Here is a 12,410-nt window from a genome sequence, read left to right on the forward strand (position 1 = left end):
ACCCTGTGAGGTAGGTGCTATTACATTCCCATTTTATAGATGAGGATGCTGAGGCTCAAAGAGGTTAAATGGCTTCCCCAGGGTCACACAGCTAGTAAATGTTGGGGTAGAATTTGAATCCATATCTATCTGTAAGACTTGAAAGCTTAATCCTCCACAAGTACTAAGTAACAAAAATAGTGGTTACTAATAGCTAACTTTTTTGGTGGGGGTGGGGAGGCTCGCGGCATGTGGGATCTTAGTTCCCCGACCAGGGATCGAACCCGTGCCCCCTGCAGTGGAAGCGTGGAGTCTTAACCACTGGACTGCCAGGGAAGTCCCTAATAGGAGCTAACTTTTACATAGTGTTTTAAGATTTATAGGCACCTTCACATATATTACTTCACGTGATTTCCCCCAAACCCCATGAGTTAGTTTTGTCATGTAGTATAATTATCCCCATTTTCCAGATAAGGAAACTGAGGTTCAGAGAGGTAAAGAAATCAAGTCAGTGGCAGAACCAGGACTAGAACCTCCGCTTCCCAAGTACCAGCATTCCTTTTGTGACCCCTTCGGTTTGTTCACATGCACTCCTCTCCCCTACAGATCACTTCTCCCTGGGCCCTAGGCCCTTCTGCTGCAGCCCCTGCCTGGGCCATGTCTTCCTCAGATGAAGAAACGCTCAGTGAGCGGTCATGCCGGAGTGAGCGGTCATGTCGGAGCGAGCGGTCTTACAGGAGTGAGCGGTCAGGGAGCCTGTCTCCCTGTCCCCCAGGGGACACCTTACCCTGGAACCTGCCACTGCATGAACAGAAAAAGCGGAAAAGCCAGGACTCGGTGCTGGATCCTGCGGAGCGTGCTGTGGTCAGAGTCGCTGGTAAGGAGACCCCGAGTGAGCTGGAGACCAAGGGTGTGCTGGATGGGGGTGGGGGTGTGGAGGGGCCCTCCCCGGGCTCTCTGACAGCTGGAGTCCAATTTGGTATTATTACTGCTGGAAAGATGATGAAAAGACATTAAAGAAAAATTTGAAAGAGGAAAGTCTGCCACTTCTAATGCCTGTGTGCTAAAGCCAGCCCCGTTTTCCTTTTTTTATCTTCTTCCCTGTCTCTGTCCACATGCAGTTATATTTTCCATGTAGTCGCCTTCATGGCTCATGTACCATTCTGGATCTGACTTTTTTCACTTAACAACTCCTACATCGAAGATTTTCCATGTTACATCTTAGGCTTTATAGTTACCATTTTTAAAGGCTGTGTAATATTTCATGATTTAAAAAATCCTACTCATTTTTCACTTTTTTTTTTTTTGCCACAATGGACAATGCTGCAGCGAACATCTTTATGAATAACAATACTTGACTTCCACTGAGTTATTTCCTTGGAATAAAGTCCTTGGAGAAGGCAGTTTCACGCACATTGCCTTCTAAAAATGTGGTCCATGTTTACCCTTTCTGCAGGGCAAGGGCTGAGGCTGCTCCCCCCTTGCCAAGCAGCAGAGCAGTGCAGTGCAGTGGTCACAAGCCCAGACTTTGGAGTCAGGGAGGGGAGGTGCTGGATTGTGGCCCTGCCACCGACCAGCCGTGTGACTGTGGGCAAGTCTCTCACCCTGCCTAAGCTTCACCTTCCTCATCTTGAGAATACTTCCTGTGCAGGGCTGTTTGGAGGATTAGATGAGATAATGTATGTAAAGCCCTTCGCACGGCTCTTGGCTCTGTAAGGGGGAAGTGCTCTCTCTGCTGCTTCCACCAGAGGCATCCAGAGCTGCCTCCGTGGGTTGTGTTCAGCATCTCAGCAGGTGCTGGTGCCAGAGTGCAGACAGAAAGACAGACAAAGCAGTGCCTGTAGTGAATTCAGTGACATCGCCCACTTGCAGTCCATCACCAAGGCCTGTCCTGCTACCTCCTTTGTGTCCCTCCAACAAGGCACCCTGCCTGCCTCCACTTTGTCGTCTCTCACCTGGACCTTCCAACCTCCATCTGATAGTTCTCTTCCTTCCGGTCTTGCCCCACTTCCTCTACATGACTGACAGAGTATTTTGTTCAAAAATGCAGACCTGATCCTGTTACTCAGCTGCTTACACACCTGCTTTGGCTTTTCATCCCTGTGGAATAAAGGCTATGGCATGAACACCCATCAAAATCAGCCCTACTTCCAGGCACCCTGCCACATTGAGCTGTACCTCAGCTCCCACAGGCGTGCCTCCTGCAGGATCAGGCCTCCATGCCTGAACTTTCTTCTCTGCGAGGTGCCGGGAGCCCCTCCTCCTGTTGTAAGGGCCGCCTCCCCTCTCCCTATTACCCGCTGAGGTATCCAGAGCTCCCTCCTCCGCTCTCATTTCATACTTTTCTCTCCTCTGTTCCCTGGTACAGCATAGCAGTCATCCCACGGGGGTGCCCGTCACTCCCTTAGGACTGTAAGCAATTCCAGACCATGTCTTGTTTATGTTTTTACCCCCAGCTCCTTTCACAGGGCCTTGTGCATGTTGGAGATCAACCAGTATTGAATGAATGAATGCAAGGAGTGCTTAGAGGACAACATGTGACCGATTGTGATCCAGGAACAGGCAGTGGGCTGTAGTGGAAAGCTAGGCGGGGAGAGGGCTATGTGGGCTCAAGTAATCAGGAAAGGATCTGAGAGGGGGTGAGCTTCAAGGGAGGAGACGTGGAAGACAGGCTGGAGAGCTTGAACCCCTTCTGTGGGCAATAGGAAGCCCTTGAGGAAGGACTCTTTAGTCCTTCTCGAGACCTTTGGGCCTATGGCATCAGGCAGTCAATAGAGTTTCAGAGCTGTCCCTACGATGCAGGAAGGGCTTTATTTGTCTCCAGCCTTGAAGGGTCCCCACTGAGGGGCCTCTGGACACACAAACCCCTCATTCTCCTGAAGGCAGCAGAGTGGAGGCCTCCTTCTCCCTTCCTCACACCCTGCAGCCCCATCCTCCATCACACATGAACACAGTGGGCCTTCCGTATCCATAGGTGTGGAACCCGCAGATATGGAGGATCAACTGTATGACATCAATTTGGATATAAGGGACTTGAGCATCCGTGGATTTTGGTATCTGCTGGGGTTCTGGAACCAATCCCCCCGCACATACCGAGGGATGACTGTACTTATAGATCCCTTTGTGATGAATCCCCTTCCAGTCTTCGCTGAAGAACCCCAAGGGATGATTTGCCTGCTGTTTAACATTCCGAGTCTAGAACAGAAATGGAGTGGACCCAAGGGGGCTCAATGCCTCAGAACGCTGCTGGGTCCACTGAGCAAAGGGATGGGGGGTTGCTGTGCTGTTTCCGGCATCCGTGGCCGATCTTCTTTACGTCCTAACACTGCCACATAACTGTCTTGAGAAGGGGGCTGGGCCAGTGAGGCTGAAAACGGGGAGACTGCCATGGTTAAAAATAACTTGGGCGCTGCAGTTGGGCGTGTTTCGTTAGCAGGAGAGAAGAGAGGCAGCAGAGAAGAGGCGGGACCGCTACTTCAGGGCCTGGCTGAGATCTTCCTGTGATTTAGAACATCATGGGGGTTCTACCAGAGTAATTAAAAAGGCAGCCTTCCTTCTTCGGGGATTGCTTCCTGTGAGGTGCAGGAAGGGCACGTCTGGGAGTCCCTATGTGCGCTGAAGCTCTCTGAAGTTAGAACTTACATTCTGGGAGGAAATGAAGTCAGTCTCATCCTGGAAGCCAGCTGTGGCCTGTGCAGTTTTCTCCTCCCCATGAGCCTGGGTTCTGAAGCCAAGCAGGGGTGTCTGAATCAGTCTCACCAAATACACAGACCGCCCCCTTCCCTGGCCCCATTCAGTGTCCTGGGCTGGTCTCAGGGCCTCCCCTATGCTGGAGAGGCCGGATGGGGGACCCCTGCTGATCACACGTGTCGGATGGAGAGGCACGTCAGGGCCGGGAAAACTGCAGATCTCAGTCTACAAAGTCAGAACAGGTTCTAGGCGCCCCACGCATGATGTAACCCTATTCTTCCCATCCTTATCCTTTCCCTCCATTTTTTCTTTTTCTCGTCCTTGCTAGCCCTGTTCTCAACTCCTTAAGCCCGGCCACATTGAGGTGGAATAATAGTCATTAACGAGAAAACCTTGTTTTTGTTGATCACAGAGATTTCACAGTGACAGTGCGTTAGGTGGAACACGTGTTAGGATCTGAGGCCCAAAGGGTTTAAGGGACTTGCCTATAGTCATACAGAACCGGTAGACCCAGATCTTCTAACTCCGGGTACATTGCGATTTCCATTCCCTTAGGCAATAAGCTGGCAGCCAGGCCAGCGGGAAACTTCTGCAGGAGACAATCTATCTAAATAGCTGCCTTGGTCTCCAGACTCACCAGAGAGTCATTCTGGTCACTTCTGGGAGATGCCTCAGGATCCTGACCTATAGAGAAAAGCAGAGACAAAGATCTAGTAAACTGACCCTTCGAAGCCCTTTAGCTCTCTGTTATTGAATAGAAATATCCTTATTCATTGGTGGGGTGGCGGGGTGATAGGAAGCGGGGAGCTGAGGAGGGTACTTGAGCAAGGAACACAACCCCATAGCGTAGAACGGGAGAGGAGAGAAGGCTGTATCCCTCGGGGCTTATGAGGAGTGGGGGGAAAAAACAAGAGTACGGGACCATGTCACATGGTTGTACACTGCACGACTCTAGGGGGCACCATTCATACTTTTGTCATTGTAGGTTTGTATTGTGGCAAATTTCCTGCAGATGGCAGTAAAGTATCTGGAGGAAGGGACCCTGTTTGGGCAGGGCTGGGTGCAGGAAGGATTCTTTATCTACCTATCAATCAGGTATTCAACCATCTTAACATCACATATTCAGGACCCTCCCTGTTCTTGGCATTTATACTTAAGGATGACTGAAGATGTGATCCCTTCTTCATGAAACTCAGTCTAGTTAAGAGGACAGGAGGGACAGAATAATTACATTCCTGTATGTATTGGGAAAGAAGGGAGCGCAGGGACTCAGGGCTAAGGACTGGCCTCCCGGTGAACCAGTAGAAATCTATAGGATTTGTTTTTGGGAACCTCTCAGCAGGTGCTGGTGAAGTCATCATCCTCAACATTTGCTTCAACGTGGTCTCCTCCAGGAAGCCTTCCCTGATCTCTCCAGTCAGACAGCAATCGTATCTCTACCCAGCCCTTGTTTCAGCTGGCCTTATGTTAAAGTTCATTGTTTCCACGTATGTTTCCCCCTCCAGATCTCGCTGGTGAGAGCATGCTGTAGTCAGGAGGCCCATCTCATCCTTCATGGTGTTGCCCCAGGATCTCACTCTGAAAGCGTGGGCTCTAGAAGCTAGAGGCTCAGGGAGGGCTGTGAAATGCAGCTCGGATGCTGGTGTTTGCTCCTGCTTTCAGAGCCTAAGCTCAGCTGCTGCAGTCACTCAGGGGCTCACTCCTGGGGAGATAGCCTTAAGAGCTTGTGCCTGGTCAGAGGAAGAAGCCTAATCCTCTGTGCCCATGTGTCTCTCCTCCAGGATGGAAGCTCTCAGAAGGCGCCTCTCTGCTTCTTCATTCATTCATTCATTCATTCAGTTTAAAAAGTGGGTTTAGCCCCAGCTATGTGCCAGGCACTGTGAAGACAAGTGGATCTGGTGTCAGAAAACTTGGGCAAATGACTTCACTTCTTAGGGCTTCGGTTTCCTTATCTGTAAAGGGGAGATAATGACATCTGCTTCGAATGATCATTGGATGAAAGTCAGAACATACTAGACAAACATGGGTTAACATGTCTATTACTGCACTTAGTGTGTCATTCTTTGTATCTTCCCTGGGCAACTAGAAGAGGCAGTGGGGACTCCAGGAAGCCAGTAGTTTCCTAGGCGAGCGAGGAAGTGGCCCCAGGCCTCTTAGTCCTGTCCCTTTCTTTTGTTCACTCCAGGGCTTTGTCAGAGAGCAGATGGAAGTGTGAGTGTGTGTGTTTCTGGCCAAGCCATTATGGGAAAAAGGGGATGCAGGGGTGGAAAATGGAGCCCTAAAAGCAATTCTATTGGGAATCCCTACTCCTGAGCCCAAGGCTCCTCCTCCTTTCTAGCTTCTCTGCTTCTTCCTGGCAATATCCTCAGAGTCCCTGACCCTGTCCTGGAGCTCCGTTTCAGTAGCAGGAGAGATGAACAGGAGAGAGTCCCTGAAAGTGGGGCAGAATGGATTGCAGCTACACACCACCGGCTCAGCTCCAGCTCTTTGAAAGTAAATGTGGGTCACATTAGCTGCAGGGATGGAAAATGACCACGTGGGCAGAATTCTGTGCAGGCAGCAGAAAAGACAGCCAAGCTATCCTTTTTCTGAGGCTCAGGGTCCCTGTGGGACCGCAGCTAGTCAGGGAAGGTGGTTGTCACATTGCAAGGTGCCGTCTTTATGCCACTGGATTCCCGTCATGCTTTTCTAGTGACTTCCCCGGTGACACAAAGACAGGTTTGGAATGTCAGTCTGACTCACGCCTTTCTGTTCTGGAGCAACCTAGGACTGAGGTTAGGAATGCGGAGGAAGAACGGGTTAATTTGGGGGCTGTGGAAAGCTGTCATTTGTGGGGTTAGAGACTTGATGCCTCCAGAGGCGCTGACAGTGCAGCAGGATCTGGGGCTGCACTTGTCTTTTATTCCAGCAGTCCTCCTCCTGGGGAAAGGTCTGTGAACACACCTGGGTGTGAGTGTTAAGAACCCATCGTCACCAAAGTGCTATCCTGAGCCTGGCCAGTTGCTGTTGCTAGGACCTGCTGTGATTTGGCCCCTGGTCTGCCTGTTGCCACCTGTCGGGTAGAAGCCAGCCAGCTTCCTGGCTCTGCCTTGGCTCTCCTGCAGAAGCAGAACTGGTGTCCCTGGCTCGAATCTCCGCCCTGACTTAGGATGCTGCTGCAGAGAAGGTCTGGAAGCCCCTGTAGCTTGAAGAGTGATTATGGGCTGAAGTTTCTGTTCTCAGCTGTGTCCCACCCCTACCCCAGAAGGTACCAGGCTTTTGCCTTGTGGTCAAGGGGAGGATTCTGCCTGGAGCCTCAGTGGGTGTGTCTCTAGGCATCCTCTTCCCTTCTCATTCCCTCTTAAATCTTCCATTCATTCACTCCAGGGAATGGCTTTGGGAGTCAGCTGGAGTGCCAGTTCCATCACTTCATCAGTTGGGTGACCCTGAGAAGTTACTAACCTCACTGAGCCACACTTTCTCACTGGTAAAATGGGGGGGCACGAGTGCCACTGCCAGGTCTTGCAGAGTGGGTTAAATGAGATAGTGGGAGTGAGGGGCCTGGCCCATGCCTGCCATGCAGTCAGACTTGATACGTGTTAGCTCTTCTCATTAATATCATTCATTCACTCATACACTTGTTCACTAATTCATGACTGCATTGATTCATTTCTTTGCTCATTCGTTGATCATGCACATGTTCATTTAACACATATTCCTAGGACTGCTTTATGCTAGGCTCAGACTAGGCTTCAGAAGGCAGCTCCCACCTGTAAAGGCAGCTAGGATGTGACATGAGCTGCGCACATTGTAAGCCCAGAGTTGTGAGGACGTTCTGAGAGGGAAGGGCTTCTTCCTACTTCTGCCCTGCCTCCTAGCTTAGAGCAATGATGGCATTTGATCTGGGACTTGGAAAAGAAATAGGAATTTGCCAGGACAGTCTGAAAAGAGAGGGCACGTCCCTGTTGCTATTCTTGCTCTCCTTTCTTTGGCCTCAATAGAAAGGAAGGAAGGGAAATGAAGAGAGAACAGCTGGTGGGAGTTAGGAGTTAAAGAATCCAGAGGTTAGTCTGGGGAGTTGAACTCTGGACTCAGTCCAGGAGCTCCTGAGAGCTGATGCCAGCGGGGATCCCCTCGTAAATAGTAGTTGGAAAAGCTCCTGTGTATTGAGTCTGAGATGTGTGCCAGGCATTTTCCATATATCGTTGAAAACTCATGGAACCTTGGGAAGTAGGTGCTATTCTCCCTGTTGACAGAGAGGAAAGTTAAGGAACTTGTTTGAGCTCATACACTTGGCCAGTAGTGGAGCTGGGGTGCAGCATTGCTGAATGTGCACAGCGTCCCCTGAAACACAACACGGGCATGTGCCCTTTGGAATTGTTCATTGCTGGGGTTCAGGTTGGCCTAACTCCCAAGTTCCCAGCTTTCTTCAGAACACTTTAAACGTGTACTAAAGTAGTGAGAATACAATGAACCCCTATCCATCACCCAGATTCAAGAGTTATCCATTCATGGCTAGTCTTATTTCATACACACACCCCAATTCTGCCTCCCCAGTTACATAGGTGGAAGTTCCAGAAATCACATACTTGCACCTCCCACACTTTTAAACTCTGATATTATATTGCCTTTCCCCCAGTAGGAAATATTTCAGTTTATGTGCTCAGTAGTTCTATCTGAAGTCTGGTCAAGTTCCACTGAAGCATTTCGCAGAAATATCAGGAGGGATCCTGCCTCCTGGCCCAGGGGTGTTTCAGTGTCACTTGTCTGATCCTCCGTTCCTTCCAGCTTGAGGTTCATGCCCTACTCCCAGAAACACAGAGCTAGGCTGGAGCATACCTGGTTCTGGGAGTGAACTTGGTTTCTGAGGAATGTGTCTGTCTGTTTTGCCTAAAACACTTCAGATCCGCAGACCCTGGGTTTGAATCAGCGCCCTGCCAATGTACTTGAGGAAAGTACCCCTAACCTAGATTTTGAGGATTCTGTCTTGAGAGACTGAAGTTGAGATGCAGTAGGAGTGAAGTCTTTTAAATCTCAGAGGGAAGGAATTTTGTTCTTGTGGGAGGGGCCTATGCCCCAGGCCTGCCCTGTTGCTGGTGAACTGTTCCTGAGGGAGTACTGGTTGGGGAGATGTTGTGTTAACTGGAGGGAGCTTCGTACGAGCCACAACTCCTAATCTGGGGAAGCTCCCGATTCCCCAAAGGGTACAGACTGCCCGTGGCCCTGTTTGGTAGGAACTCGGGAGGCCCCACACAGGATGAGGCCCTCCCCTGCCCCAGAGCAGGAAGGGAGGTTGGGTGCGGTTGAGCAAATAGGGCTCAGGTTGGCCTGATTCCTTAAAAAGGGAAAATGGAGCAGTTATATTCCCAGAGACTGGGAGCTAGGCGAGGGGCCAGTACCTTTTCCAGCTACTATTGATATGTTCCAAATGCTGGGCTTTGTGCTTAGGATCTTACATGCTATGTCTGACCTAATCCTCAAAATAACTTTAGGAGGCCGACGTGCTGGAGTAGAGGAAACAGAAACCCAGAGAGTTGGGTAACTCAAGGTCTCCCAGCCAGTGAGGGGACCAAGCTGGGAATGGCACTAGCTCTGCCTAGGGCAACCCACTGCCTTCCCCATTACAAGGAACAGTGGTTTAATGACATCTAACATCTGTGTGCCACTTCAGGGTTCACAGAGTGCCTTGACACCCATTATCTCCACTGAGCCTCGGGAAGCCGAGGGCGGGCAAGGTGTTCCACGCCCCTTTGGGACAGCTGCCTATCAGGGGTCCAGCTTCTGCTCATTTCCCCCAGTAAAGAGGTAAGATTCTTTGGCATTGGCTCTGACAAGCCAGGGGAGAAGGCCCAGGGAGAGGCTGAGGTGGAGAGACTTGGCCAGTTGCTATGGTAACCCAGATGGCTGAGTAACCATTTTGAAGGTTGCTATGGTGACGGGGTGACGGGCTGCCCGGTGGCTGGGATCTTGTCTTCCTGGGTGGCTGGCACCATCCCGGCCTCTTAAATTAGCAGTTTTTCACTTTCTGAACAGAAGAGGGCAGCATGATAGTAGGCAAAGCCTTCCTACCCCAGAGCAGATTTGGGAACTTGAGGCAAAGTTTAGCAAGCGTTTCCAGGGTCTGGGCGGAAAAGGAGCTTTGGCTGGGATTGGCTAAAGCTGGTGTCTAAAAGGATGGTGGGGCTGAACCTGGAGACGGGTCTTCTGAGCCTAGAACTAGATTTTCTCCCAAGAGCTGGTCAAAGGATAGGGCTTGGGGCAGCCCCTTCAGTGTCTGGCTGTCTGGTTCCAGCTACTATTAGGGCACAGGAGACAGTTAACCCCTTCAAAGAGGAACAGAGAAAAAAAACACACACACACACACACACCCCCACCCTACTAGCAAAGAATTTATTTATAAAGCATCAATTAACACATGTAAAATAATGCAACGTGAGTCAAGCTGAAGAAGTGCTAGGAGTAAACCTTCCAGAGATTGGAAGAGGAGCAGTAACAGGAGAAATGATTTTGCACTTCCCTCTTTCCTCCCTGCACATGAAATGCCGTCAGCTCTTGGCCACTGAGTGGACAGTATATTGGACTCTCAACTGTCTTGAATCGCAGATCTAGCTCACACCCCCATCTCCGTATGTCTTCAGAGAGGCATCCACGCCTTCAGCAAATATTTACTGAACACCCACTAGGTGCAAAGCATTGTGTTAGGCCCTGTGATGAAGAAGGTGAAATAGATGCCTGCGCCTCAAAGAACTTATGAACCAGGAGGTTAAGGAGGCAGCGATGCAGACATGCACAGTGCGTGTGGTTGCCCGAGGAATAGGGGAAAGAAAATGCAGTTGGGATTTTGAGGAGAAGAGCCTCTTCTACCTGGATTGACTAAAAATAACTTCAAGTCGTTTCAGGTGAGCTTTCAAGATGGGTAGGGGTTCAGTAGGTGGAGTTGAGGGTGGAGGACATTCCAGGCAAAGGCTCCGAGTTTGATTACAGGGGAAGATGCTGAATGTGAGGGTATAAGGGGAGATCAGACTGTAAAGGAAGGTGGATGTCAAAATATGGAGGACTTTGAATGCCAGGCAGAGATAAGGGAAGCTGTGAGAGAAGCATAGTCTCTTCTTGAAGACGCTAGCCTTCTAGCTAGTCAGAAGCTACGGGCAGCTGAGTATTTTAGGATCATCTGGTTCAGTCGTTCATGCATTTAATCAAAAATTAAAACAAATATTTAATGAGTGCCCTCTATGCGCCAGGTCATTTGCTCAATGCTAAGGACCCTGTGGTGAGCAAGACACACAACAGCCGCAGCCCTCAGGGAGCTAGTGATTTAGTAAGGATGAAAGACACTGAACCTGTAACAAACCAAATAACTTTGGCTATTACCAAAGGGGAGTAGAGAGGCAGGAGGGCCTGCTAATCTGGGGGATGAAGGCAGGCTTCCCTGCGGGATTTTCAGCAGAGGCCTGAGTAGGAGTGAGCCAGGTCCAAAGAGGAGAGCAGTGAAGGGTTCTGGCCTGGGAGAAAAGCAGGTGGGAAGGCCCTGAGGCGAGAGAGCCCCTTGGAGGAGCTGAAAGAAAGAAGTTGAGCTTCAGGGAGAGAGGCACCTGGTGAGGCTTAAGTGGGGGAGGACACTCAGAGAAAAAGAGCTTTATTTGCTTGCACTACCCCTTCCCCCCACTAGATGCCCTTCTGAGTACACCCTGCCTCCTTCAGCTTACCCCCATTGCAGCCTCTTTAGAAATGCAACAGCATTCTCACCATTGGAGCAAAGGAAAATCATAGACCAAAAGGAGAAAGCCTCAGAGCTGTCCCAGTTGTGTGGTCTGGCTATAAATTTAGACTGTTGCTTGGAAAAACCCAAAAACCTCCCCTTCCTATGCTTCCTTCTTCCCATCCCCCCCCAGCAGCCGCTTTGTTCCTCTATCCTTGTAAAATTTTCTCTATATAAAACAGGAACATCAGCCAAACATGTGGACTTCCCCCTTTCCATTCATTAGAAGAATGCATTACTTCGAAATCTCTTAGGAGCATTTAAATGCAAATCTTGTCAAGAAAGCTACTTGAGTCTGAGAAGCCCTTCTAGCCACAACCCAAACCAGAACTTTCTTCCTTGATTACCATGCTTCTTAATGGTAATCTCAGCCCCTTGCCCTCTCCCCCAAATCGCCCCCAGGCCTTCAACAAAGCCTGGTTCCCAGAACAGACTGTTACTCCCTTCCTGCCCTAGTCTTTCCTCACCTTTGGCAAACCTCACTCACAATTCTTGAGGAACCTGCTAAGTGGTGTATGTAGCAGCTCCAGGAAGGGATGGAGGGACTTTCCTATTTACTGTGATGAAAATGAGGAGGCAAATGTCTGTTTGGGGACGAGGGTGGAGGTGTGTGCCTGTGTCTGGGACTTCCTAGCCCCACTGGTATAAAATAATATAGGAAATGCAGATGACTCAGCACTGATACAGTCAAGATCCTCAGAGTTAGCATTTCTGTATTCTCTGCTGTTTACGAAAAATGTGCTTATGCCATCAATCACCGACTCCTTCATTCTGCATTTTCTACTAAAAGCTGCTTATTTATTTTAAAAAGAATAAACCTCAAGCTTCTTCTCTTCCTTTTCTTAAACTGAGCTCATTAGCCACTGATGCCAAACTGCAAACTAGCTTTTTTTGAGCACACAGGACTAAACTGGAAGGAAATGAGCATTTGCCCAAGGATCCTCCCTGTCCATCCTCTTTCAGGCCTTTCCCTGTATGGTCTCTATGCCTAGAACTTGGGCAG

The 12,410-nt window shown here is 49.8% G+C and overlaps 1 protein-coding gene across 9 annotated transcripts in view; it reads left to right on the forward strand.

Annotated features, from left to right (window-relative positions):
- The first annotated feature begins 589 nt into the window (after positions 1 to 589).
- MACF1 (microtubule actin crosslinking factor 1) overlaps positions 590 to 12,410 on the forward strand; it is a 341,652-nt gene continuing 329,831 nt past the window's right edge. For 5 of the 9 annotated variants that reach the window (XM_060019755.1, XM_060019769.1, XM_060019756.1 and 2 more), the window contains exon 1: positions 590 to 856. In XM_060019755.1, coding sequence (XP_059875738.1) covers positions 637 to 856 — 220 coding nt within the window. In that variant the 5' untranslated portion in view covers positions 590 to 636. The remainder of the gene's footprint in view (positions 857 to 12,410) is intronic. The other 4 variants (XM_060019791.1, XM_069540975.1, XM_060019796.1 and 1 more) reach the window with 1 other exon arrangement.

The sequence above is a fragment of the Delphinus delphis genome, chromosome 1, assembly GCF_949987515.2.
Source record: "Delphinus delphis chromosome 1, mDelDel1.2, whole genome shotgun sequence".
Classification (NCBI taxonomy): domain Eukaryota; kingdom Metazoa; phylum Chordata; class Mammalia; order Artiodactyla; family Delphinidae; genus Delphinus; species Delphinus delphis.